This window comes from Oncorhynchus clarkii, chromosome 16, assembly GCF_045791955.1.
Source record: "Oncorhynchus clarkii lewisi isolate Uvic-CL-2024 chromosome 16, UVic_Ocla_1.0, whole genome shotgun sequence".
In the NCBI taxonomy this organism is placed as follows: Eukaryota; Metazoa; Chordata; class Actinopteri; order Salmoniformes; family Salmonidae; genus Oncorhynchus; species Oncorhynchus clarkii.
Genome location: NC_092162.1, coordinates 56,680,060 through 56,693,350, shown reverse-complemented (window position 1 = coordinate 56,693,350; position 13,291 = coordinate 56,680,060). Strand labels below are relative to the sequence as shown.

At 40.9% G+C, this 13,291-nt stretch overlaps 2 protein-coding genes across 2 annotated transcripts in view; both read right to left on the bottom strand.

The window, feature by feature from the left end:
* LOC139368786 (5-aminolevulinate synthase, non-specific, mitochondrial-like) overlaps positions 1-13,291 on the bottom strand; it is a 45,216-nt gene that overhangs the window by 11,886 nt on the left and 20,039 nt on the right. The gene's annotated exons all lie outside the window — the stretch shown is intronic.
* On the bottom strand, positions 1,008-12,069 carry LOC139367721 (SPO11 initiator of meiotic double stranded breaks). The gene is made up of 13 exons (XM_071106031.1): positions 11,852-12,069; positions 11,202-11,315; positions 10,304-10,392; positions 9,799-9,865; positions 9,601-9,709; positions 7,562-7,648; positions 6,902-6,938; positions 6,638-6,747; positions 6,443-6,542; positions 5,981-6,018; positions 3,656-3,732; positions 3,030-3,141; positions 1,008-1,452 (listed from the first exon to the last, which is right to left on the bottom strand). The coding sequence occupies exons 1-13, from the start codon at positions 11,962-11,964 to the stop codon at positions 1,333-1,335; spliced, it is 1,173 nt and encodes a 390-aa protein (XP_070962132.1). The 5' UTR covers positions 11,965-12,069; the 3' UTR covers positions 1,008-1,332.

Genomic DNA, 13,291 nt, shown 5'->3' with positions numbered 1-13,291 from the left:
TGACAAACTGAGTTTAAATGTATTTGGCTAAGGTGTATGGAAACTTCCGACTTCAACTGTATATGTACACTACCGTTTAAAAGTTTGGGGTCACTTAGAAATGTCCTTGTTTTTGAATGAAAATCACTTTTTTGTCCATTAAAAAAACATCAAATTGATCAGAAAAACAGTGTAGACATTGTTAATGTTGTAAATGACTATTGTAGCTGGAAACAGCTGATTAAAAAAAATAATGAATATCTACATAGGTGTACAGAGGCCCATTATCAGCAACCATCATTCCTGTGTTCCAATGGCACGTTGTGTTAGCTAATCCAAGTTTATAATTTTAAAAGGCTAATTGATCATTAGAAAACCCTTTTGCAATTATGTTAGCACAGATGAAAACTGTTATTCTGATTAGTGGCATTAAAACTGGCCTTTAGACTCGTTGAGTATCTGGAGCATCAGCATTTGTTGGTTCGATTACAGGCTCAAAATGGCCAGAAACAAATAACTTTCTTCTGAAACTCAGTCTATTCTTGTTCTGAGAAATGAAGGCTTTTTCCATGTGAGAAATTGCCAAGATCTACAACGCTGTGTACTACTCCCTTCACAGAACAGAGCAAACTGGCTCTAACACAAATAGAAAGAGGATTGGGGGGCCTCGGTGCACAACTGAGCAAGAATACATTAGAGGGTCTAATTTGAGAAACAGATGCCTCACAAGTCCTCAACTGGCAGCTTCATTAAATAGTACACGCAAAACACCAGTCTCAATGTGAACAGTGAAAGGTGACTCCGCGGGATGCTGGCCTTCTAGGCAGAGTTGCAAAGAAAAATCCATATCTCAGACTGGCCAATAAAAAGAAAAGATTAAGATGGGAAGAAGAACAATGACACTGGACAGAGGAACTCTGCCTATAAAGCCAGCATCCCCGAGTCATCTCTTCACTGTTGATGCAAGTAAGCATTTCCCTGCTAAACCTGTTATTTATGAACCATGTGACAAATAACCTTTTATTTTACTTGATTAACAACAAGTGGCAGAAAATTAACTTTTTTAGTATCCACAGATACATTACCATCAAGGACACAGTCAATTGGCCACTTAAGGTGGACTGATACTCTAATCTGGAATAATTTAGTACAATTTTTAGGTCATATAATATAATGACCTAAAATAGTCAATAATATAAACATGTGATGTACAATGTTGTATCATGTTGTATGTGACAGACTTAACTGACATATGCACAGACAGACACACTGCAACTGTACCACATCCATACACGCTTGAATCCAGGAAAATCAAATCCCACATCCCACCATCCACAGAGGGGCAGTGTGTGATCATATCCAGCCCCCGTAGCGCAGCTTGTTTGGCAGGTAGACGCGGCTGAGGAAATCAGGGGCTATGGAGGCCAGGGACTGGATCTCAGCTTTCACCTTGCTCCGTTGCATCATTTCCATCTGCAACAAGGACAAAACATGTCTTAAGAGATGTGCAAGAGTAAGATGAGCAAACAGAGTTCATCCTGGACCACCAGGTGTGATCTTATCTACCACAGAACAAAAATATAAATACAACATGTAAAGTGTTGGTCCCATGTTTCATAAGCTGAAATATCTTCTAAAACTTTCTTCACCCTTATCTCTAATAACAGACTGACTGCAGTCTCTGCATCTGTCCTCGTGCTCCTAGACCTTAGTACTGCTTTTGATACCATCGATCACCACATTCTTTTGGAGAGATTGGAAACCCAAATTGGTCTACACAGACAAGTTCTGGCCTGGTTTAGAACTTATCTGTCGGAAAGATATCAGTTTGTCTCTATAGATGCATTGTCCTCTGACAAATCAACTGTAAATTCCGATGTTCCTCAAGGCTCCGTTTTAAGACCACTATTGTTTTGACTATATATTTTACCTCTTGGTGATGTCATTCGGAAACATAATGTTAACTTTCACTGCTATGCGGATGACACACAGCTGTACATTTCGATGAAACATGGTGAAGCCCCATAATTGCCCTCCCTGGGAGCCTGTGTTTCAGACATGAGGAAGTGGATGGAGGCAAATGTTCTACTTTTAAACTCAGATAAAACAGAGAAGATAGTTCTAGGTTCCAAGAAACAAAGAGATATTCTGTTGAATCTGACAATTAAGCTTGATGGTTGGTTGTACAGTCTAAAAAAAAAGTGAAGGACCTCGGCGTTACTGACCCTGATCTCTTTTGACGAACATATCAAGACTGTTTCAAGGACTGCTTTTTTCCATCTACAAAACATTGCAAAAATCAGGAACTTTGTCCAAAAATTAATCCATGCTTTTGTCACTTCGAGGTTAGGCTACTGCAATGCTCTACTTTCCGGGTACGCGGACAAAGCACTAAATTAACCTGGCCTTGCTGTCCCCAGTCCACCAAGTTGTGCTGCTGCTCCAGTTTCAACTGTTCTGCCCGCTGCTATGGAACCCTGACTTGTTCACCGGACATGCTACCTTGTCCCAGACCTGCTGTTTTCAACTCTCAAGAGACTGCAGGAGCGGTAGAGATCCTCTGAATGATCGGCTATGAAAAGCCAACTGAAATTTACTCCCGAGGTTCTGACTTGTTGCACCCTCTACAACCACTGTGATTATTATTATTTGACCCTGCTGGTCATCTATGAATATTTGAACATTTTGGCCATGTTCTGTTATAATCTCCACCCGGTACAGCCAGAAGAGGACTGGCTACCCCTCATAGCCTGGTTCCTCTCTAGGTTTCTTCCTAGGTTCAAGCCTTTCTAGGGAGTTTTGCCTAGCCATCGTGCTTCTACACCTGCATTGCTTGCTGTTTGGGGTTTTAGGCCGGGTTTAGGTACAGCACTTTGTGACATCAGCTGATGTAAGAAGGGCTTTATAAATAAATTTGATTGACTGCACACATTACCTTCTTTAACTTTCTTCCCCCTTATCTCTAATAACAGACTGACTGCACACATTCTCCCTTTCCATATTTGTATTGTATGTAAACCACTCATAAAAGGTAGCCCTCCCCTTCTGACCTCTCTCTGCCAGGCAGGTTGGCAGGCCAAGTAGGGTCTCTTCAGCAGGCTGGTCAGTTTATTCTGGTCTCTCTGTGTGAGGGGGATCAGAGCATCCTCAGGTACTCTCAATCTAAAGTACAGAAGGGTTATGATCAGTAAGTTTTCAATTCAGTTAGTTCAAGAGATATTATGAGACATATACAAAAATATCTTAACTGTAAATAGCTTTGGATGATGGTCTTCTGAATGACCATATTAAGATAGAAATAATAATTATGTTGCTACAACTGAAGCAAAGGAAATATCCTGACACAAAGTTACGGCTCTCTCCATTTCTGTCCAAACTGTATAAAATGTGGATGCTTTTGATTATGTACTGTACAGTTAGAGTCTTTGGAGGAGCAGGCTTGCAGACTACAATTAAACTTGACTTATGTCAAAACCCCCTTTTCAGGCTAAGACTGCTCTAGCTGACATATACTTAAAACTCAATATACACTCCAAAACAGCTCCTCAGGGACAGAGAAACAAGCAATGGCAACAGCAACAGAAATCAAAACAAACAATCTCCAAATCCCCAGAATATAATCCCAATTAGAGGTAGGGAGGAGGAAGGAGGACGTAGCGAGTGGTTGTCTCCAAACCTCTGGAGGTCAGAGGGGAGGAGGCCTAGCCACATAATGCTGGGGACGGTCAAACTGTGGGCCTCAAATGACATGGCCTGAGGGGAAAGATACACACACACAGAAACATGTCAATACACAACCAGACAGATCGACAAGTTGACAAACTGTGCATAAAACACACTTATGTGAATACATACAACAATATACAGTGCCTTGCAAAAGTATTCATGCCCTTTGGTTGTTCTTCCTATTTTGTTGCATTACAACCTGTAATTTAAATTGATTTTTATTTGGATTTCATGCAATGGACATACACAAAATAATTCAAACTGGAAGTGAAATGAAAAAAATAACTTGTTTCAAAAATTATTTAAAAAAACTAAACGGAAAAGTGGTGCGTGCATATGTATTCACCCCCTTTGCTATGAAGCCCCTAAATAAGATCTGGTGCAAACAATTACCTTCAGAAGTCACATAATTAGTTAAATAAAGTCAACCTGTGTGCAATCTAAGTATCACATGATCTCTCATATACATATGAGACATACAGTATATACATATATATATATATATATATATATATATATATATATATATGGTGCCCCTTGCTTAGTGGTGTTGCAGACTCTGGGGCCTTTCAGAACAGGTGTATATATATATATATATATATATATATATATATATATATACATACATATATATACACACACCTGTTCTGAAAGGCCCCAGAGTCTGCAACACCACTAAGCAAGGGGCACCACCAAGCAAGCGACACCATGAAGACCAAGGGGCTCTCCAAACAGGTCAGGAACAAAGTTGTGGAGAAGTACAGATCAGGGTTGGGTTATAAAAAAATATCAGAAACTTTGAACATCCCACGGAGCACCATTAAATCCATTATAAAAAAATGGAAAGAATATGGCACCACAACAAACCTGCCAAGAGAGGGCCGCCCACCAAAACTCACGGACCAGGCAAAGGGGCATTAATCAGAGAGACAACAAAGACACCAAAGATAATCCTGAAGGAGATGCAAAGCTCCACAGCGGAGATTGGAGTATCTGTCCACAGGACCACTTTAAGCCTTACAATCCACAGAGCTGGGCTTTACAGAAGAGTGGACAGAAAAAAAGCCATTGATTAAAGAAAAAAATTAGCAAACACATTTGGTGTTCGCCAAAAGGCATGTGGGAGACTCCCCAAACATATAGAAGAAGGTACTCTGGTCAGATGAGACTAAAATTGAGCTTTTTGGCCATCAAGGAAAACGCTATGTCTGGCGCAAACACAACACCTCTGATCACCCCGAGAACACCACAGTGAAGCATGGTGGTGGCTGTAACGTAATTCAGCCTCCTCTGACGAGGAGTAGTCAAGATAAGACCAATGTGCAGCGTGGTATGTGTCCATGTTAATATGATGTTTTATGATGTTTTTTTATCAGCAGGGACTGGGAAACTGGTCAGAATTGAAGGAATGATGGATGGCGCTAAATACAGGGAAATTCTTGAGGGAAACCTGTTTCAGTCTTCCAGAGATTTGAGACTGGGACGGAGGTTCACCTTCCAGCAGGACAATGACGCTAAGCATACTGCTAAAGCAACACTCAAGTGGTTTAACGGGAAACATTTAAATGTCTTGGAATGGCCTAGTCAAAGACCAGGCCTTAATCCAATTGAGAGTCTGTAGTATGACTTAAAGATTGCTGTACACCAGCGGAACCAATCCAACTTGAAGGAGCTGGAGCAGTTTTGCCTTGAAGAATGGGCAAAAATCCCAGTGGCTAGATGTGCCAAGGTTATAGAGACATACACCAAGAGACTTGCAGCTGTAATTGAGTTTGGGGGGGGGGTGAATAGTTATGCACGCTCAAGTTTTCAGTTTTTTTGTTTCACAAGAAAAAATATTTTGCATCTTCAAAGTGGTAGGCATGTTATGTAAATCAAATGATACAAACCCCAAAACATCCATGTTAATTCCAGGTTGTAAGGCAACAAAATAGGAAAAATGCCTAGGGGTGTGAATACTTTTGAAAGCCACTGACATGCATATCGTACATAAAATCACACACACATTCAGACACACAAGTCCACCTGGGGTATAATCATATAAACCAGAAACACACATGATCATAAATGCACTCACACACAAAAACCTCACACAAATGAGATCCCACGCAATCACTTTACTTTTACCCTTCATGTCACTTCAAATGCTCAGATATGGTTGACTGCTCCCCCTTTTCAACTTAAAGACCAGAATAATTACATATTTCTTGCACCGAGACACTGCACAAGCCACGTTGGATAATGTACAGAAATACACAGGCATGGCAGGACTCACCACTGATCCGTACTTGTAGATGCACATGATCTCAATGCCTGGGAAAATTAGAGAAAGAGACACGATACAATCACCACCATACCAGAGCAATTATCCTCTGAGATATGTAGCTAAGGGGACAGAGAACAAAGTAAAGTGTTACACATGCGACTCGCAATGTGATGTGAGGAGAGCGGAGGGGAGCAGAGAGGTACTGTGTGGAGAGGGACAGTCAGTGTCAGTGAGTCCAGGGGCCCCAGTGTGATGATTCCACTGGGCTAGAGCACGCCAACACAATCCCCATTCTAACCACCCTGACACATCAGAGAGGCCTGTTGGCTAAGCAGGACACGCAACCCCTGTGTGTGTGTGTGTGTGTGTGTGTGTGTGTGTGTGTGTGTGTGTGTGTGTGTGTGTGTGTGTGTGTGTGTGTGTGTGTGTGTGTGTGTGTCTTTGATAGGATAAAAGAGTGGAGAGTATTACCGTAAGGGTCAGCATCCACCAGAGCAAATATAGGGATGTGCAGGGTATCCCAAAGCTTTCTCACCATCAGCCTGCTGTTCACATCTGGGACACCTTTACCCTGACACAAACACATAACAGATTTACAATAAGTCACATGATTAACACATTACATTTAAAGCAAAAGCTCAAAAGAAAACCACAAGTAGGACATACTGTGATCATGATGCAAGGACATAACTTGGTGCAAAAGTCATAATCGAGCAGTTTCTGGAAGGTAGCGTCCTTCTCCACTATCAAAACAAACTTAGCAGATGACACAATGTCTGGAGAACAGGTCAAGGTGAACACAAACATGACTGATGGACTCTTCCTCACCAATAGATGAGAGTGGGAGGAGTTAGTTAAAAGAGGAAGGAAGTCTTACAAACTCTTTACAATATTGCTGAAATATGAGTTCTGGCATGATTATAAGGATACTCCTGATTCCGCCAACATTAGAAGAGACTGGAGTAGCCTGAGAACACAATTAAGAGACACAATTATCAACATAGCAAATTACTGTTAGCTTTCAAACAACAACAAAACATATAATGAGAAATGAATCTAGTTGTTTGGGTGTCAGTTGATTTATGCAACCCACAAACAGTAGATAGAATACAAGTAAACAGTGAGTTTTTTTGGTTTTCTGAACAATTATTCTATAAACTGAGTGATTAGTTCATTGGTTGAACCTGGAAATTGTGAGCAGAAAGAGGTGAACACAGGATTTATTCAGTTTGGCTGAGACTAGAGACCTCTGTTATGTAATTGAAATGGGAGAGGTTTAGCACTGTTAAACATTCATGGCGAATGATGATACTGTATATTGTAACATTATAGGTATCTAACCCCTGAACAAGGCAGTTAACCCACTGTTCCCCGGGCGCCGAAGACGTGGATGTCGATTAAGGTAGCCCCCCACACCTCTCTGATTCAGAAGAGTTGGGTTAAATGCGGAAGACACATTTCAGTTGTACAACTGACTAGGTAACCCCCTGTCCCTTTCCCTGACATTATATGCATATTCAACAGGCATATGACCATACTGTGACGATGCTGAGATGTTGGGGGAATGTATTTAGTGTTAGTGGGATTTACAGTGGAGTTGGAGTGGCAGTCCACCTTGGTGCTGTCCTCCTCCAGGTAACACAGATCACCTGAGATGAAGCCCTTGGACGTAGCTAGCTGGAGACCGTTAATAAACTCACACACACGTGCACACACAAACGACAATGCTTTTGAGTCAAGTTGAATTTCTTGCTCTTTGATCATGGAAATCATGGAAAATATATACACAGTTGCTTCCTGTACGAGGCAGAAAATAGGCAAAAAATATGAAAATAACTGAGTGCTTTCATGTGTTAGCCCTGAACTAATCATAACATGTCGTATCAAAAGGTATTTCCAAATGTTTTAGTATGATTCTATTCAATATCAGGCCATTGTTGCCTCCTCTTGAACTGAAATTGTACTCTCACAAACGCACACACACACACTCACATACAGTGCCTTGCGAAAGTATTCGGCCCCTTGAACTTTGCGACCTTTTGCCACATTTCAGGCTTCAAACATAAAGATATAAAACTGTATTTTTTTGTGAAGAATCAACAACAAGTGGGACACAATCATGAAGTGGAACGACATTTATTGGATATTTCAAACTTTTTTAACAAATCAAAAACTGAAAATTTGGGCGTGCAAAATTATTCAGCCCCTTTACTTTCAGTGCAGCAAACTCTCTCCAGAAGTTCAGTGAGGATCTCTGAATGATCCAATGTTGACCTAAATGACTAATGATGATAAATACAATCCACCTGTGTGTAATCAAGTCTCCGTATAAATGCACCTGCACTGTGATAGTCTCAGAGGTCCGTTAAAAGCGCAGAGAGCATCATGAAGAACAAGGAACACACCAGGCAGGTCCGAGATACTGTTGTGAAGAAGTTTAAAGCCGGATTTGGATACAAAAAGATTTCCCAAGCTTTAAACATCCCAAGGAGCACTGTGCAAGCGATAATATTGAAATGGAAGGAGTATCAGACCACTGCAAATCTACCAAGACCTGGCCGTCCCTCTAAACTTTCAGCTCATACAAGGAGAAGACTGATCAGAGATGCAGCCAAGAGGCCCATGATCACTCTGGATGAACTGTAGAGATCTACAGCTGAGGTGGGAGACTCTGTCCATAGGACAACAATCAGTTGTATATTGCACAAATCTGGCCTTTATGGAAGAGTGGCAAGAAGAAAGCCATTTCTTAAAGATATCCATAAAAAGTGTTGTTTAAAGTTTTCCACAAGGCACCTGGGAGACACACCAAACATGTGGAAGAAGGTGCTCTGGTCAGATGAAACCAAAATTGAACTTTTTGGCAACAATGCAAAACGTTATGTTTGGCGTAAAAGCAACACAGCTGAACACACCATCCCCACTGTCAAACATGGTGGTGGCAGCATCATGGTTTGGGCCTGCTTTTCTTCAGCAGGGACAGGGAAGATGGTTAAAATTGATGGGAAGATGGATGGAGCCAAATACAGGACCATTCTGGAAGAAAACCTGATGGAGTCTGCAAAAGACCTGAGACTGGGACGGAGATTTGTCTTCCAACAAGACAATGATCCAAAACATAAAGCAAAATCTACAATGGAATGGTTCAATAATAAACATATCCAGGTGTTAGAATGGCCAAGTCAAAGTCCAGACCTGAATCCAATCGAGAATCTGTGGAAAGAACTGAAAACGGCTGTTCACAAATGCTCTCCATCCAACCTCACTGAGCTCGAGCTGTTTTGCAAGGAGGAATGGGAAAAAATTTCAGTCTCTCGATGTGCAAAACTGATAGAGACATACCCCAAGCGACTTACAGCTGTAATCGCAGCAAAAGGTGGCGCTACAAAGTATTAACTTAAGGGGGCTGAATAATTTTGCACGCCCAATTTTTCAGTTTTTGATTTGTTAAAAAAGTTTGAAATATCCAATAAATGTCGTTCCACTTCATGATTGTGTCCCACTTGTTGTTGATTCTTCACAAAAAAATACAGTTTTATATCTTTATGTTTGAAGCCTGAAATGTGGCAAAAGGTCGCAAAGTTCAAGGGGGCCGAATACTTTCGCAAGGCACTGTACTATATACACACCACATGTAGTCTTCTGCGTGGAACCTTGAGCATGCAGGAGATGTCATCCACAATGGAATCGACAGTCCTCTGTGAACCAAAAAGCTGTGTGTCGTTGTAATAGATGTCCCTGTGGAAACAAGAGAACTACTTCTCAAAGTACTGGTGTTAAGACAAGAAAGTATTTTTTTATGCGTTGGCTATCTGACAAGACATTACCTTTTTGTGGCATATACGTTGCTCTGCACAAGTTTGTAGATGGTGGATAGAACCTTGAGAATGTGCCCTGCATAGAAAACCCAGTTAAACATCTATTATAGGCTACCAGTATATTGTAATATACCAGTACAGTCTAGGAAACCTTTCAATCAATCCCCTATGATATCTGATGATAGGTAATTTCATCATCAAAGTAGTTAATTCAGGATTTTCTTTAGGATGGATAATGAAATCCATAGTGAATAACACTGATCCAGGAAAGCTTCTCTGACCATAATATTTCTGTCTGTCAGCGGCATAAGACATACCATGTCGTTGCAGTTTTTGCAATTAGTTCATGTAAGCCCAGATAGGATAAGAATGAAAGCCACATGAAGTAGGGCTGATTAAATTCCTTAGAGTAGTTTAAAGTTTGTGAATTTAAATAATGTCACTTTTTCTGTGCACAGCTGAGGGAAGGGGGAAGTGAGAGAGGGGGGGGGCAGTGGTGTGTCTTTCTTCTCACCAAATTTAGTGACAGACGAGGAACAGTTGCTCCGAACTGTGGTGACAGAACTTCCTGAAGTCATTTGAAGGCCAACGGCGTTGTCAAAACTCAAAGTTGGGAATGAAGACAAAAAAATGATTAATTATTTACAAAATCTGAACATTTGGTCTCCTATCTTTGATCAGCTTTGTAAAGGAGCCCGCTACCTTTATGATCCTTCCTAGAAGAATCCCAAACCCTGGGGGCTACCTGTGATAGGCCTCCCCCATACCTCGACTGCATTTCCTCTGTGAAACCTTTGCCTCCCTATCTGTGGGATTCTCACATTTGAAAGGGCCGAGCCAGAATGTGCTTTAAGCTGTCAGGAGGTTTGATGTAGACTCAACCAGACAGTTCACTTTGTTCTAAGCATGAAATCTCCACAGCCTGTGCACATTAAAGACCTCCACAAACTGCCAGATTTGTGTGTGTGTTTGTATGTGTAGCTGGTGCTTTTTAAATATTTAATCAAACTGACACCTATTCAGTCAGGAAGTTATTTCAGCTTCAAGGATTACGGTTCAAAACTTTAGGTGATTCTATTGACACAATTTCTACCCCACAAATCCCTTTGGACTTCTTAGCTCTCTTACACATTCAGATATAATGAGAGATCAAAGAACTAAAGGATTTTCTCCAAATGCATTTAACAGCAATTTAGACCAGTTGCAGGACCTGATTTATCAAATTGAGTGCAAAGTTCAGTTTACACAACATGACCACTTATTTCAAATGTAACGTTACTGGGTTATACTGTATTTACATAACATAAATAAGACATCTGTTGTACAGATTTACATGTTTACCTTGCTAAAGGTCAAACAGAGTGAGTATGGCCCAAAAGCTAGACATTATAGTAACAAAGTGAGTGGCTTACCTTACATTGGCCCAGCTGGATCGGTTGGGTAGGACCAAAACTGGAGCTTCATCTTTGGACAGACTGGTGACTATCTCTAGAATCACCTTTTCAATGAGGATTAAAACTTCCTGGCTGAACATAAGAAATGACCAAATAAACCTTGGTGATAGGTTTAATTAGTAGTAGCCAGTAACTAATGGGAAAATCGGTGGACCACAAATTCAAAACTGATTCAAACAATCCTATCATTTTTTCATAAGCATAAAATGTATCCTTTAAAGTTTCAACTCAATTATGAAAATAAAGACTAAGGCATAGTAAAAACTACAAGCACTAACGTTAGGCAAGTCAGTTAGGAACAACTTGTTATTTACAAACACGCCCCAGTGGGTTAATTGCCTTGTTCAGAAGGACAGATTTTTACCTTGTCAACTCGGGGATTCAAACCAGCAACCTTTTGATTACTGGCTCAACGCTCTAACCACTAGGCTTGATATTGTGTAGATTATAATAAGATATTTATATGTAACCTAATAGCCTAGGCTATGTGCTCTGGCCCACACCAGCCTTATCAAACTGTGCTGTAGATAGACCTAGCCTAGGCAAGGATATCACATCCGCAAGGGCTGTCTGTGAATCACACGGTGTAGAAAGAAAAATAGGCCTACCTGCTGACTTCCCCATGGCTGTGTTGAGGTTCCATCATCATATCAACATTTTCCAACAACTCCAGGCCGAAATTGTCAATTTCAAAGAATTGTTCAGACATGTTTGATTCCATTCTTGTGGAGGGACTTACAACGGAATTACATTAATATGAATAGGACGTCCGTACAAGTATATGTTTACCGAGAGCAAACTCGCGCGTGGAATAATGTTGTTTGGCGCGAAATCAAATCCACACACAAGGGGTGTGTTCGTAAATTCAATCTAGAGTGCCAGAGTGAGATCGGAGTGCGCCCTGGGCGTTCGTAAATTCAGAGCATTGTCAGATTGTCCATTCATAAATTCAGAGCGTTTCGCTCTCGGGGCGTTCCGAGCGCACACTGGACGGTCTGGCCAGTGAGTAGGGTTGATCCGAGCGTTCTGAACCACAACGACAGTCATGCACTCAAGCTAACTGGCTAATGTTGGCTAGCTTGCTAGCTACTTCCGGACACGAACGAGAGAACACCTCACTCGCCAGAGCGAATTTACGAGCGCACCCAAGATTGGCGGGGTCTGTGAGCTGCTCAAAGACTACACACAAAGACATGTTCAGAGAGTAGGCTAAATATCATGATAACTTACCCCCTTTCGTAGCATGTGTGGTAAAATGTGTCAGTACTCAGTATGCCTACAATGTTCAACAGTTAAGAGTAAGATTATACTGAACCAGGAGCTGGTGCACCAGGCTATGGCCCGCAGTCAAGTGATCATTTAGTTGTTTTTTTTTAAAAACCAGCCTCCTATTCATTTTTTACTCTGTATAACCCTAGAGCTAGGGCCAAAATGCGTTGGTTTTACTTTTCAAAATAAAGAATCACTTATATGATCATCAACTTCCACTGTCCTCCAAGAGTTGAATGTCCTATACACTTCTTTTTGCTCATCAATTTATTCATGCAACTTGGTTGGAGACCAAAGAGAGCGAACGAGGTAGCAGCAGTCTTCCCTTCCGTGGAGTGAGTAACCTAAATGCACCCTTTTGTTCTTATGGTAGGGTAAAGTGGAACAATGTCCAGAACAATGTCCAATTGCTGACACAAAACAGCTATGTTTGGTAAAAAATTTGGTAGCCTATGTGGATGATGGTCATGCTTAGGGAAATGAACTATGAAGGGAAATAAGTGGCTATAGTTGACACTTTCTTTGTTGATTAAAGCTGCAATATGTAACATTTTGGGCGACCCCACCAAATTCACATAGAAATGTGAGTTATAGATCTGTCATTCTCATTGAAGCAAGTCTAAGAAGCGTTACATATGTTCTATGTCCGCTATTTCTATGCTTCCCATTCTTAAGTTACATTTTTTTCGTCACAGCTGTTTAGATCGTACAATGATTCTATGCACTGTACACTGAGTATACAAAACATTAGGAACACCTTGTTTTCAATCCAGGTGAAA

Excerpts from the sequence above, each read along its gene's own strand:
- LOC139367721 (XM_071106031.1), bottom strand. The coding sequence starts at position 11,964 with ATGGAATCAAACATGTCTGAACAATTCTTTGAAATTGACAATTTCGGC. Across the intron at positions 7,649-9,600 it reads CACGCAGAAGACTACATGTG|CTAGCTACGTCCAAGGGCTT; the intron begins GTGTGTATATAG and ends AACGGTCTCCAG. Across the intron at positions 1,453-3,029 it reads AACCTGCCTGGCAGAGAGAG|ATGGAAATGATGCAACGGAG; the intron begins GTCAGAAGGGGA and ends TCCTTGTTGCAG.